The 14,065-nt window shown below is 38.4% G+C and overlaps 2 protein-coding genes across 2 annotated transcripts in view; one reads left to right on the forward strand and one right to left on the reverse strand.

Annotated features, from left to right (window-relative positions):
- Positions 1 to 14,065, forward strand: part of POLA1 (DNA polymerase alpha 1, catalytic subunit) — a 321,815-nt gene that overhangs the window by 145,463 nt on the left and 162,287 nt on the right. Inside the window, exons 33-34 of the mRNA XM_081115420.1 lie at positions 1,476 to 1,654; positions 3,213 to 3,344. Coding sequence (XP_080971546.1) covers positions 1,476 to 1,654; positions 3,213 to 3,344 — 311 coding nt within the window. The remainder of the gene's footprint in view (positions 1 to 1,475; positions 1,655 to 3,212; positions 3,345 to 14,065) is intronic.
- On the reverse strand, positions 5,847 to 6,607 carry LOC308510927 (large ribosomal subunit protein uL11-like; the record flags this gene model as incomplete). The annotated part of the gene is given in 4 exon segments (XM_081080991.1): positions 5,847 to 5,987; positions 5,991 to 6,002; positions 6,006 to 6,048; positions 6,321 to 6,607. Coding segments are annotated over 4 exon segments (483 nt in total).

Below are 14,065 nucleotides of genomic sequence, written 5' to 3' on the forward strand. Positions count from 1 at the left end.
TATTATGCACTGTCATGTTAGAAAATATTCACTTTGATGAATTCCTACAAAGAGCAGCTATTAACTGGCTGTGCAGCATGAACATGTGTTTCATTTTGAGTGAACATAGTCCAAAATAAATGATGTTCATCCACTCTTTACTTTTTTTATCTGTATGACATTTACTGAGTATTTATTTATATAGGCCCCATTTAAAACAGTTTGTCCTCTAATGACTTATTTAAACTGCAAAAGTTCATGGTTGGTGGTACTACATCCATTTTCCAGGTGAGCAAGCTGAGACTCCAAACTTATTCTTTGTTTAGCACCTTCCACTGCGTCAGAGTTAACCTTATGTAATGACTAGATGTCACTTGACAATTGACCAAATAAGATTTAGCATCTTGTCACTGAATTTTGAAAACATCTGTTAGATTATCTACCAATGCAGCTGTTGATAGAGTCAAAACAATTTTTAGATATTTTTGGTATTTGAACTTTTTGCTTAGTGATGTTTTATGTTACTTATTCACCTTTATACTAAAATAGGTATGCTTGTTTTCCTTAGATTTCTAAACAGCCTAGAATTGTTAGGTATTGCTAAGGGGTGCTTTAAAGAAAATATTATAAGCTATAGTATAGAATAATTATCTTGAAGTTTCAATTCAAATAGTGAATTTTTGAGAGATATGCTTTGATCAAGGGTATATTCAATTGGCTGACCTTAAAATGTTTATTTTCTCAAATAGTTTGGGCAAACAAGATAGCATAAACTATACATCAATTGATTTATTGGGTCATTTTGATTGAAATATGGAAGGTATATTTGGTTCCAGGATTGTTGGGGACATTTTGGCCTATAGAATCTGTAGAATCATATTTTTTGCTCATATTTTATACTTCTGAATTCAGAATATCAAAAAAACCATGTCACGTTTTGTCTTATATGCTGCTACTGAATTTTAACCACTGGATTAGATTGCAACCTACATGCTGTTAACTACTGAGCCAAGATGGAATCGACCACTGCATTGAAATCAGGATTAGCAATTGTGTCTGCACTTGAAGGAGTTGTAATAGCAGTGAACTTGTTTTCTTTAATGGGATTTTTATTCTCTATTTTCAGTTTTAATGATGATTCTTTGATTTTAAGAGATTTTCTTAACAGCAGTGCAAATTTATTTGAGATTTTCTTTATAACTTTAGGAAAATACTAAAACCATCCTGTAGAAGTAATTAGTTGCTTCCAAATCCAAATGTCCGCTAGTATATATCTGCATTGTTTTAATGCTGTTTACTTGTTTTATTTATAATCACTTATAAAAAGAGCCCTTTGTCCATGCGATATGAGACTCTATCTTGAGTTCAAATGATTGTGTGTGTGAATTTAAAATTATTCTTTTGTGAGTTTTTTTTCCCTTGGGCTTATTTTTTTGGGTAAGGGAATTCAAAGAATTGTACCTTTCTAAATTTCTTCTTTTCTTTTGCATTAATAGGACTTGATCCCACCCAGTTTAGAGTTCATCATTATCATAAAGATGAAGAGAATGATGTTCTACTTGGTGGCCCAGCACAGCTCAGCGATGAAGAGAAATACAGGGACTGTGAGAGATTCAAATGCCCATGCCCTGCGTGTGGGACTGAGAATATTTATGATAGTGTCTTCGAGGGTTCGGTTAGTTGTTTCTATTTTCATTTTGTGAGCAAATTAATATAAAGGCCTTTTTCCCCCACTATTTGTCTAAAAAGGAAGAAACACATTGCTTTTATGTGTTTAATATTGTTTTTGGCTTCCTAGTGTTTGGCCTTGGTTTCTAAATGGAACCTCTTAAAAGATCTAATTATCTTAAAGTATTTTTATTTTAATTCCTTAATTAGTAACCTATATTTCCCCACTCCCCAACCCAATTTATTAAGACTTAGAGCAATATTTTTCTGTATCTTAAATCAAGTTAATGGGAACTAAGTGTTTTTGGAAAGTTTTTTGTTTATCTTTACACATCCCACTTGCCTCCTTTTTGACAAAGGTACTCCGATTATCGTTTCTGCTGTCTTTGCATGTCAGACATTTAAAAAGTCACAGGGAGACATTCCTTTCAAGAAGTACTGCCAAAAAATGTATCATTGACCTTGGATCAGAACTTGAAATGTGGCCAATTTACTTGATTCTACTGCAGTGTTATATGTACTAGCTATTGGCAAATGAGTAGGCAGTAGAACCATGTAAAACCTTGAAACTGAAAGAAAATGCATCCTTTATCTAAATTAAAAGTAATTATTTTAAGTTAATTTGGACAAACAGCAGATGTTTTGAATTTTTTTGAATCAAAACAAAGCGGTCTTTGGAAGCAAGTGCAAGGAAGAGGCAGACGCAGATCAGCAGTACATGCTAAATCCTTGAGTTTTGCTTCATTACAGCTGTAAATAAGATAGTTAATTGCATGGAGGCTTGACAACTTGCAGATGGGCTAACTGTGGAAGAGCCGATGTCAAGCTCTGAAATCTCTTCCACCTGGAATTGCTTAGTGTGGTGGGTAGAGTTATGTACCAGATTGGAGCAGGAAACCAAGATGTTTAAGTATCAAGAAGGAAAACACATGGTCCAGAAACCCCAACAGTTTCCCTATATGTTTGCTTTGTCTCTGCTTAAAACAAAACAACAAGACATTTTCTCCAAATACTAATAGTTAATTCTTGCAAGTTTCTACTTCTCCTGCTTTCCCTCCCCCAAATACGTTTTAAGGGGGTTAGGAATTTTAGCTTTTCTAAGCTGACAAAGCCTGATTGCTTTGTGGTATAACACTTAAATTTTAGGCTTTATTAAGTTGACGATATGAAAGCAAACTAATGTCATTAGTGCACTTGCTTTATCCTCAAGTTTGTAATGAATAAGGGCAAATTTAAAATTTTGATATGTCTGAAAAGAATGTTTATTTCCAATAATGTCACTTCACTGGTATTTTCACAGGGAAAACTCATTTATCCAGAGAGTCTGTCATTTATTGAGTGTTTAAGAAAAAGTGATATTAGGATTTTCCCTTTGACTTCATGCTCCATTATGATGGTGGCAAAAGAGTGGAAGTTATATGTGACTAAGGAGATCTTTGGGAGGAAAGCAGTTGAGGAAATAGGGTTAAATTAAGACTGTTGTACACCAGGACAGCATATAAGCTTTTAAGCACAAGAAATCTTTTTATAATCTTTTGTGTACTTGTCTGACTTGAATTCTATAGGGAACTGATCTGGAGCCCAGCTTGTATCGTTGCAGTAACATCAACTGTAAAGCTTCACCTATGAACTTTATTGTACAGCTGAGCAACAAATTGATCTTGGATATTAGACGTTGCATTAAGAAATACTATGAGGTTAGTATCCATAATGACTTTCTTATATACACAGCTTATTTAAGTTTGGAACTTGTTATAAAATAAAACAATGTAGTTTTGTATTACTGTTTTTTTATGAAACTAAAATTTTTTAAAGACTTGAGAGGAAAATGGTTTGATTTTCTATTGGGTATTACATCTCTTTCATTAATGAGTAATATTTTAAATAGTGAAATTTTTGCTTTTAAGGAAAAATGAGAATATAACCAGGACTTTTAAAAATGTATTGTTACCTAAATAAGACCACATTAAATGGTCACTCATATCTTTGGACAAAGGAGGAAAAATCAGTATTGGTTACCTTTGGCAAGTAGAGCCATAACATCATGTGTGATGTTTTTAATAAGTTAAAACTTTGTGTTTATGTGGTAATCGAAACCATTTCATAGCCTAGTTGTCCCAGGAAATAAAACTAAGTATCTTTGAAATTTAAATGCAATTTGTCTGGCTTTTTAAAGAGAATGTCTAATTTTTAAAATACATAGTATAGTTAAAATACCAGAGCAGTAAGTGATCCGTCTGTGTTAGAAAGGCTTTTTTCACAGTTTTTATTTTGTTTTGTTTTTAACAATTTCATATGAATGAATTCTTTTCTCTTCAAAAATTAAAATTAAAAAATTCACATTTACCATTTGATTTTTCATAGTGTTTCATTATATTATTTGTCATCTAAGCAAAATTGTTATTACTTGAAAGTTCACTAACTTATTTAAAGAAGCTACATTGGCAAGGCATTTCCAAAAATGCCCAGATTCTATTAGGTAAGGCCATGACTTTGTTCAGTATCTTCCTATAATGTCTTCTTTTATGCTAATTAACATAGCATTTTCTTATTTAAAATTGATCTCATTAAATGAAAACTGAGTATTAGATCATTAGGACAAAGAATGAAAATATAGAGTTCCAGTATTGTGATTTTGGAGTTGAATAACTTGTATTTGTCCAAAAAAAAAAAAGTAGGTTTGTCTGAAGATATTTTTAAAATAATAATTAAGACTACATTTTGGGAAATCTGAAACATTTTAGTGAATAATGCTATTCTGTACTTAATGAACAGTTAGATGGGAATAAAGGGTATCTGTAGGTTCACATTCCACAGTAGATGAAGTGCTCCGCACATGAAATGTTAGGCCTTTATTTAAGCACGAAAAGCCCAAATCAAAACTATTCATCTCCTCATTTACAGACCTCACAGAGTAGAGCATGATTCTTGACTCTTGTGAAGAATTCCAAATTTTCTCTCTGTGTTTAGTCTATCAAAATCTTCACCATGGAAATGTTAATACTAGAAGAAACTCATCTATTTCCTTCTATAAGAAGGGATGATCTGTTTTGACTAAGTTGGGAATAGGCAGAAAAATGATCTTTGTAGTTAGAAATATGCCCTAACTGAAAGATGGATTTCTAACCCAATTGTTTGTGTGTTGTGGTGGTGTTGGTAGTGGTAGTTATATGATTATTTTTTAAGCTAAATAACCTAGTTTTATGAATCTAGACCAGCTGTGGGCAAACTACGGCCCACGGGCCGGATCCGGCCCGTTTGAAATGAATAAAACAAAAAAAAAAAGAGACCGTACCCTTTTAGTAATGATGTTTACTTTGAATTTATATTAGTTCACACAAACACTCCATCCATGCTTTTGTTCCGGCCCTCCGGTCCAGTTTAAGAACCCATTGTGGCCCTCGAGTCAAAAAGTTTGCCCACCCCTGCGTCTAGACATTCAACCTAAGGTTTCTATAGCATTTGCTTCCATTGTCTTCTCTGCCAGCCATCTCACTACCAGCAAGTAACAGTTTTCCTGTGGTTACTGCCCACTTGGTTAATTTTCCAAAGGGATTTCTTATGAAAATATCTAAATGTCGCTCTTAAAGTTGAAGATTGATATGACTATCCTCAAAATTAGGGACCTGTATCTCTACTGTCTGATCTTAGTCATATATGATTAAATGTTTCAAATATTGTCAAGATCAGAGCTTTTATACAGAGAGCTCATGCACCTCTAGGTTCTACTTCATTGGTAGACTATTCTCTTTCCTCCTCACCCCAGACTTAAAAGAACTTTTGCAGGTAGAGGGACATGGCATTGAGTTTCTTTTGTATTGTGCCTCAAGTGATAGTCATTACAGTTAGTTCAGGGTGATGTACCATAGTGGTGGTAGTCCAGCTGGCGATTAATACACCAAGTATACTGGAGACAAGGATATTGATAGTAAGTACAGGCATACCATGTTTTATTGCACTTGTTTTATTGTACTCCACCAATGTTGTGTGTTTTTTACATAATGAAGCCAAGACCCTCTATCAGCAGAAAGATTACACTCATTTTATTCCAATACTCTCTCTTTTTTGGGGGCGTTGTCAAATCTTTAATTGAAGCATTTTCCTTTGTAGTTCTTAACATGTTAAGCGCCATGTCACTCACCGGTGACTGACACTATACTCTCCGTTTGGAAGACAAAACAGGTTGGGCGCTTAACATGTTAACCAGCCAGACATTCCACTGCACCACTGTTGATATCATCTATGATGTTATGAGTGTGTCGGCCATCAACATTGCAGCTCACAGACTGGGCAGTCCCCAGGATCCGTTTAATGGTTCCAGAGAGTTCTCTAGCTAAAGATCAGTGCCACATCTGTCAGGCAATGCTGACAATCTCATCAAAAGTGGTATTTCTTTTTTTCCTTAAATATATTTTATTGGTTTTTTACAGAGAGGAAGGGAGAGGGATAGAGAGTTAGAAACATCGATGAGAAAGAAGCATCGATCAGCTGCCTCCTGCACACCCCCTACTGGGGATGTGCCTGCAACCAAGGTACATGCCCTTGACCGGAATCAAACCTGGGACCCTTGAGTCCGCAGGCTGACGCTCTATCCACTGAGCCAAACCGGTTAGGGCCAAAAGTGGTATTTCCTCTGTGCTTAATGTTTTTTTGTTGTTGTCTTATTTATTTATTTTTGCTTCTTTCTGCCTCTTGGTGGTTCTTTGAGGGCTTTGATGATCAGGGCAGAGGCAGAAGGCACTACCTCAATCTGGGCCTGTCTGTTCTGAATGGTCAGTTTCACTGTAGTCCTCAGACCCTTCCAATCACCAGTCGCTTTGGCAATGTCATCACCAACCGTTTTTGGAGACAGGCCCAGGGGGCTGATCTTGGGGGCTAGGGCAGACGTGGCACCTACTTCCCCACCAGTGCACCTCAGGTATACGACTTTGATTTCGTTGGAGTTGAACTTTGGTGGCATGGTGGAGGCGGCTGGTGTTGGATGAACCCAGATTTGGGACGACTGAAGAAAATTGCACCTGAGCCTCCTCCGAGCTGAAAGCCAAAAGCCCAATACTGTCTTGAACCCACAGTATCTCTGAGGTATGCCTATACTGAGATTAAGTGACTGTTCTCAGAAGCTAATAACCAAAGGGGTTTCCTCCTATTTTGCAAGTTCAAAAATACTACCCACTGGACATAAAAGTTATTAGTGGATTAAGAGCAAGTCTCAATATATTTTTTTCATTTTAGTCTTAGAATCACTGCAAGGAAAGTACAATCTACACTGAGAAAGGAAGGCATCCCCATAAAGAAGGAACTTTAGGCCTGGCCAGTGTGGCTCAGTGGTTGAGTATTGACCTATCAACCGGTTCAATTCTGGGCACATGCCTGGGTTGTGGGCTGGATCACCAGTGAGGGGCATGCAGGAAGCATCTGATCATTAATTCTCTCTCATCATTGATGTTTCTCTCTCTCTTTCTCCCTCTCCCTTCCTCTCTGAAATTAATAAAAATATATTCTTTTTAAAAAAAGAAGGAACTTTAGGAAGACAGTGGAGGAGTAGGTACTTGACCAAACACTGTAACCTGCAAAGAAACAGCTCTTGATTACCAATAAATTGAATTGTCAGGAACAAAGGGACAGAAGTTCAGGGTAACCAAATATCCTTCTAAATCTCTTTTATTTTAAAAAATGCATCACATTCTGTTATTTTCTGTCATGAATAAACAGTACTGAGTAAATTAATGTAATATAATAAATATTAAAAATGTAAATATCTGAGACTCAATCTATATCATATTGTAACATGTGTGTTTGTTAATATATTTTTATTGATTTCAGAGAGGAAGAGAGGGAGAGAGAGATAGGAACAGCAATGATGAGAGAGAATCATTGATCAGCTGCCTCCTGCACGCCCCGCACTGGGGATCCAACCTGCAACCCGGCATGTGCCCTGACCAGGAATCGAACCATAACCTCCTGGTTCATAGGATGGCGCTCAATCACTGAGCCACGCCGGCCCGGCTCATATCATAATGTTTTAATACTGACTCTTAATAGGAGAGGAAATGCTTATTTCTCTCTCCCCATATAGCAATGATTATCTCTCTCGAATTCTCATTTCCTAGAACATTTAAATTTCAATATACATAGAATTACCAAAAGTACCAAGCAGGATATTTTAAGTAAATATTAATTTCTTTAGGAGGAAAAAAACTCTAGTGTTTTATCCCGAGATTTGATGAAGCATTGAAAGACTTTGAAGTAGCACAGAAAGCTCTAATTCAAAGTTGATTTTGTGCCCTGGGCCTTGTTGGTCCCTCTGTACCAAGTTAAAATTGAACTGGTATTTTTTTAAAAAATTACAGAAAACCAGTTTAAAAACTATATCTCTAAGCTTTTAGGGATGTTTTTGAAAGATTCTATTTTAGAGTAAAAATTTGATGTGTGTTCTCCCTCCCCTTAAATTCTGCTTCAGCAGAGCAAATACACACACAAAAAGGGAGAGAAACACTAGCTAATCTAAATTGGGAAATGAAGAGGGCTTTTTTTAAGCATGAAAATTTCATCATCTTGTCAGCTGGCAGAATGCCTGCTGTGTGGATTCACAAAGGCTAAGAATTACACTTTCATGAAATTTTCCTCACTAACTGCCCTGGTTAATTTGAAAGATAACCCACTGTTCTAATTCATTCCTCAATTGGGCGGTGCAGGTTTTATCTTTGATCTGACAAAGCATTTGTGTTAATCGTTTTGGCCCTCCACTAGACACTCTTGGGATTGTGCTTTTACAATAAATGTGTCTGTGATAGCTCTTTAGTCTATTATACTTACAATAGATCCATAGAACTGGTAATTAATTCTCTACTGCTTTGGAAATGGGAAGAATAGGTGTAGCTCTGTCAAGTGCTGCTAGGAAGTTTGTTTAGCTGGTTCATTTTTGAAGTGTTCCCCTCAGCCATGAAGCAGCCGCGGAAGAGAGTCTGAGATTGGGGTGCTGCCTCCTCTGAAGACTTGTTCATAAATGGGAAATCTGACCCCTATTGGTACCTGGGAGTGGGGTAGTGGGTCATCTACTTTCATCTCAAGTACTATTATTTATAATATACAGTAAACCCTCATTTTAATACTTAAAGAGCCATCTGTTTCTAAAGGTGGGTAGTCAACTAAAATATGCTCCTAAACTCCCATTGATGGCTAATACAGGATTTATTTATTTATTTTTTAAATATATTTTATTGATTTTTTTTACAGAGAGAAAGGGAGACGGATAGAGAGTTAGAAACATCGATGAGAGAGAAACATCGATCAGCTGCCTCCTGCACATCTCCCACTGGGGATGTGCCCGCAACCCAGGTACGTGCCCTTGACCGGAATCGAACCTGGGACCTTTCAGTCCGCAGGCCGACGCTCTATCCACTGAGCCAAACCGGTTTCGGCGGCTAATACAGGATTTAGAGTGTTCCAACCAATGGGGCAAAATGGATTCCTCACCAGCCTTGCAGTTTGTAGCTACTTAGAAAGGAGTATTACTTAGATCACTTCACTGCGATTTTTTAAATATAGAGATATTCTGGCTTTCCATCTAGAAAAATTGACAGTGGCCTTAGTCGGTTTGGTTCAGTGGATAGAGCATCAGCCTGCGTACTGAAGGGTCCTGAGTTCAATTTTGGTCAAGGGCACATGCCTGGGTTGTGGGCTTGATCCCCAGTAGGGGGCGTGCAGGAGGCAGCTGATCAATGATTCTATCTCAACATTGATGTTTATATCTATCTCTCCCTCTCCCTTCCTCTATGAAATCAATAAAAATATATATAAGAACAAAAAGAAAAATTAACAGTGAACAGCTAGACCAGCCGTGGGCAAACTACGGCCCGCGGGCCGGATCCGGCCCATTTGAAATGAACGAAACTAAAAAAAAAAAGACCGTACCCTTTTATGTAATGATGTTTACTTTGAATTTATATTAGTTCACACAAACACTCCATCTATGCTTTAGTTCCGGCCCTCCGGTCCAGTTTAAGAACCCATTGTGGCCCTCGAGTCAAAAAGTTTGCCCACCCCTGAGCTAGACAGTGCCATGCCTATGATAATCACTGATTAATAGCTAGGACCAGAAATTGGTGGTTGAATTCCTTAGAAATTTACTATTAGTTTTACAGTCTCAGAATTTTTAGAGAGGAGGAGGGAGAGAGAGACTATTTGTTGTTCCACTTTTTATGGATTCATTAGTTGACCCCTGTATGTGCCCTGACCAGGGATCGAACCCACAACCTTAGCATATAGGAATGACACTCTAACCAACTGAGCTACCTGGACAGTGCTGGAAGTTTATTAATGGTATACAAGATTCTCAGGTTAACACAAAATTCCACAGAGTTTTAAGGTCATGAAAGCATTGACAAATAAAGTCCTTTGTCACTGTGTTTTATATTTTATATCACTGATTACTGTTGATTTCAGTATATGCCTTTCTCTAACTTCATAACCTTGTTTTCTACCCCAACTAAGTATCAGGCAAAGAGGCATTGACCAGAAATATTTTTATCATAATACAAAATCCCATCCTGCATGGACATCCTCTCATTGTTTTGATATAAAAGTCCATCTCTAACTCCATAAGGTGGCATAGAAAGTGGATGCCTAGCTGTTATTCCTCTCTCACTCCTGTCCACTCCCTGTATTTTTCTCTGTTACTTCTTGGTATATTAATTGTGGCATAAGCCACATTTTTAAAAAAATCTCTTTTGGACCCACTTTTATGAGGAATTCCAAAAATAATGAGCAGTGTCTGTTGTCTCATTCTGCAGAAAACTTCCTTATGCTCACAGGAAAATAAGGGAGCATTTGCCCAACGATGCGACCCCTCGGTGTGCTGCTGGCTGTGGCTCCCTCCGGAAGACAGCACACATCTAGGAGGTGGACTGGGATGCTTTGTAGAAGAATCCATGTTCAGCTTATGCTTTTATCTTTGCCCAAAAAAATGCTTGTTAATTTTGGAATGGATCTGCCTTCCTCAAAGACAAAATTAATAACCTCCAAACATGATGTTATTAAGCCAGAAACTAAATTGGAGCTACCTTTTTATTTTTTTAAATATATTTTTTATTTTCAGAGAGGAAGGGAGAGGGAGAAAGAGACAGAAACATCAGTGATAAGAGAATCATTGATCGGCTGCTTCCTGCACGCTCCCTACTGGGGATCGAGCCTGCAATCTGGACATGTGCCCTGACAGAATCAAACCATGACCTCCTGGTTCATAGGTCAATGCTCAACCGCTGAGCCACACCAGGCAGGCAGGAGCTACCTTTTATTAACAGTGCAAGGAGGGCAGGGTGAAGTACTGCAGAAAACATTTGCTCCACCAAAATGCAAACCCATTCAGCATCACAGGCAACACAATTCAGGATGCCCGACATTGCCTGACGACGGATTATTTCTTTAGGAATTCACAGAACTCTATTAGTAATTAAATCTGGCAAATTAGAGGTGAAGCAGCCTCGTACCCCACTACTCCCCAGCCACCCTCATCCATGTAAGCACTGACAGGGCCACTCTCATTGCCGTTGTCCTTCACTTTGCAGTATAGCAGTGCACATGACAGAGCTATATTGTGCAGATGGATCTGTGGGGTTTAGAGCCATACAATGATGTTCTGCAACTGTCTCCCATTCTGCTGCAAATATTTGGTGTTCAATAACCCACAAAATTTCTCATTTCTTACCTGTGGTGATGTGGGCTGATAGTTTTTAGGTGATAGGTTGCAATATGCAATAGTCTCACAGGTACATTAGTTCAAAATAGTTTAAACTCTAAGCACCATTGGAATTATTGTTTATTTCCTTGCCTCTGCGTTTATATTTAGAACATTTAAAAAGAATAAATTGGGTTTCTTTTTTGTAAAGACTCTTAACAGCATAATTATAAGTGGTACAGAAGGCATGCAAAGAAGCAATAGATATCCATCCCACCCATTCAGCATCACAGGCAGTGCAGCCCATGCTGCCCAGCAATGCTTGAAGAAGGATCATTTCTTTAGGAATCCATAGACCTCATCCTGAATCTGATTCAAACAAAATAATATATTGAGAATTGGTATTTATTTTTTCCTTCAAACCAGTTAAGCGAAGCATAAATGGACACCAACTGCATTTTTTAAATGTAGTATTCTAGCCCAGCTGCAGTGGCTCAGTGGTTGAGTGTCGTGTCGACCTATGAACCAGGAGTTCATGGTTCGATTCCCGGTTAGGGCACATGTCCAGGTTGCTGGCTCGATCCCCGATCGTGCCAGAGGAAGCCCATCAATCATTTTCTCTCATCATTGATGTTTCTTTCTCTCTCTGCCTCTCCCTTCCTCTCTGAAAAATATATTTTTAAAGAAGAAATGTAGTGTTCTAAAACCGAGGCCCATGGACAGGGAGTTGGTATGCCTATAGTAATGAATGGCTGACTTTTGTTTCGTGTGGATATCAGGTAAGCTGACTTTGAGTCAGTTATAAGATTTGGTGCTATGCTGAGGTGTGTTCTGGCAGAAAAACTAACAAGGGATTTGATGATGGTTGGAAGAGAATCTCTTTGTAAGTAAATTTATTATTGACTAAATATAAGTGAATAACATGAGTCCAGTGCCCCTACACAAGCAGCTTATCGTATGAATACTATCTATTTATTATAGAGGAGTTCTAATAAGCAAATCAGATCAGATACGGCTTATATGCCTCCTGATTTTTATCCTTTATGGCATTGGTCAGCAAACTGCGCCCCCTTGAGTGTGGCTCTTCCACAAAATACCACGTGCGGGCACGCATGCACAGTGCGATTGAAACTTCGTGGCCACACTCAAGGGGCCAAAGAGCCGCATGTGGCTGGCGAGCCATAGTTTGCTGACCACTGCTTTATGGAATAACCAACATTCACTTGTGTTCTCTATATTTATCTTTTTTTTTCTATATTTATCTTAACACCTCTTTATCTTTGACTTCATTTAATCTTAAACCTTATGGCATGAACCCTGTTTGTGGAGACTCAGAACTAGAGCATGATTGTGAGGAACTGAGGGGACCCATACCAAATTCTGAGGTGCCCTGGCCATAGAAAACAGTGTTGTCTGTTAAGAGCTGAGTTTGGGCCTTGTTGTTTTCCACATATACATATTCACCCTCCTGAGTTTTTGGTTTGAGGTGGAGGCAGTTATGGCCACTGCCCTTGCCTGCCCTTTCCTTACATTCTGAAAGTTTAGCACTTAGTTATGTCAATTTTGAGACCATCCACTGCTAGCTTCATGATAGATTGTGAGGTTTTGTACTCAAACACCAAGATCAGAGTTGCTATTTAGTCACTTACCAGGTTTGTAACTTGGGTTAGTTGTTGAACTTCTTCAAGCCACAGTTTTATAGCCTATTAAATGACAATAGTAATGATACCTGGCACATAAGGAGAACTATATGGGATGATGCATTTAAAATGCATAGAAAGCACCCGTTATTCTGATCTGAGATGTGGTAGATGAACATAACTTGGCTGTGTTCTTTTGTGTGCTCAGAACTCCCAGAAATTCCGATCCGGGTCGGGACCTTGCTGCCCCAGTCTTCCTGAGGGGTCCATCTAGAAGCCTTAGTTGTCTTGCTGCTCTCCATGTCCTGTCCCATCAGAATGATGTCGTAATGTACTGTGCTTCCTCATGGCCCTCCCTGCAGTCTGCCAGTGTGGGAGTTTTCAGGGTTGGTGAATAGGTTCTCACACTCAGCCTTAGAAAGGACACTGCTAAGGGCAGCTAGGGCTAGTGGTTAAAAGCAAGGAAAGGACACTGGGCTGTACTTCCTTGAGGTCAGCACCCCATAATGTACCTAACCTGCAGGTGCTCAGGAAGTAGTTATTGAATGCGTTCATGATATTCTGAGATGTTGGTGCTATCAAGCGACTCTCAGGTCACAAATAGTGACATCAGGACTGCAACCATACTTAGGGACCCTCGTCCAGAATTCTGTGCATCATATATGCTGATACAGCTGTTATGAATAACAAGTTGCTCTCCATCTTCAATATGGTCAGCTTTTCAGGATACCACAAGACCTCTGGGATTAGCATTAGAAGCTAGGCCAGACCACTAGGCTGGTGGGGGCATGAGTCCAGAAAGCTGATTAGAGCCGCCCAGCAATGGACTAGTCCAGCCATTGAAGGGAATCCTGAGGTTTCAGCAACTTCTGATACAGTTTGCCTCTCCTGAAGGGAAAATTGGAGGTTCTCTGAAATACTGAGGAAATCCCGTAGGAGTTGTCAAATATCTGCAAACCAGTGGGTAAAAACAGAAAACCACTTGTGCCAAAACAGTAGAATTCTTTTCTTTAGTTCAATTTCTCTACCCTTGTGTATTTAGGAAAAACTCAACTTCAGGTCTAACTCCAGTCTTCTGGAGCTACTGTCTTGTAGTAGAGTA

This window comes from Myotis nattereri (genome assembly GCF_964212035.1).
Source record: "Myotis nattereri genome assembly, chromosome: X".
NCBI lineage: Eukaryota > Metazoa > Chordata > Mammalia > Chiroptera > Vespertilionidae > Myotis > Myotis nattereri.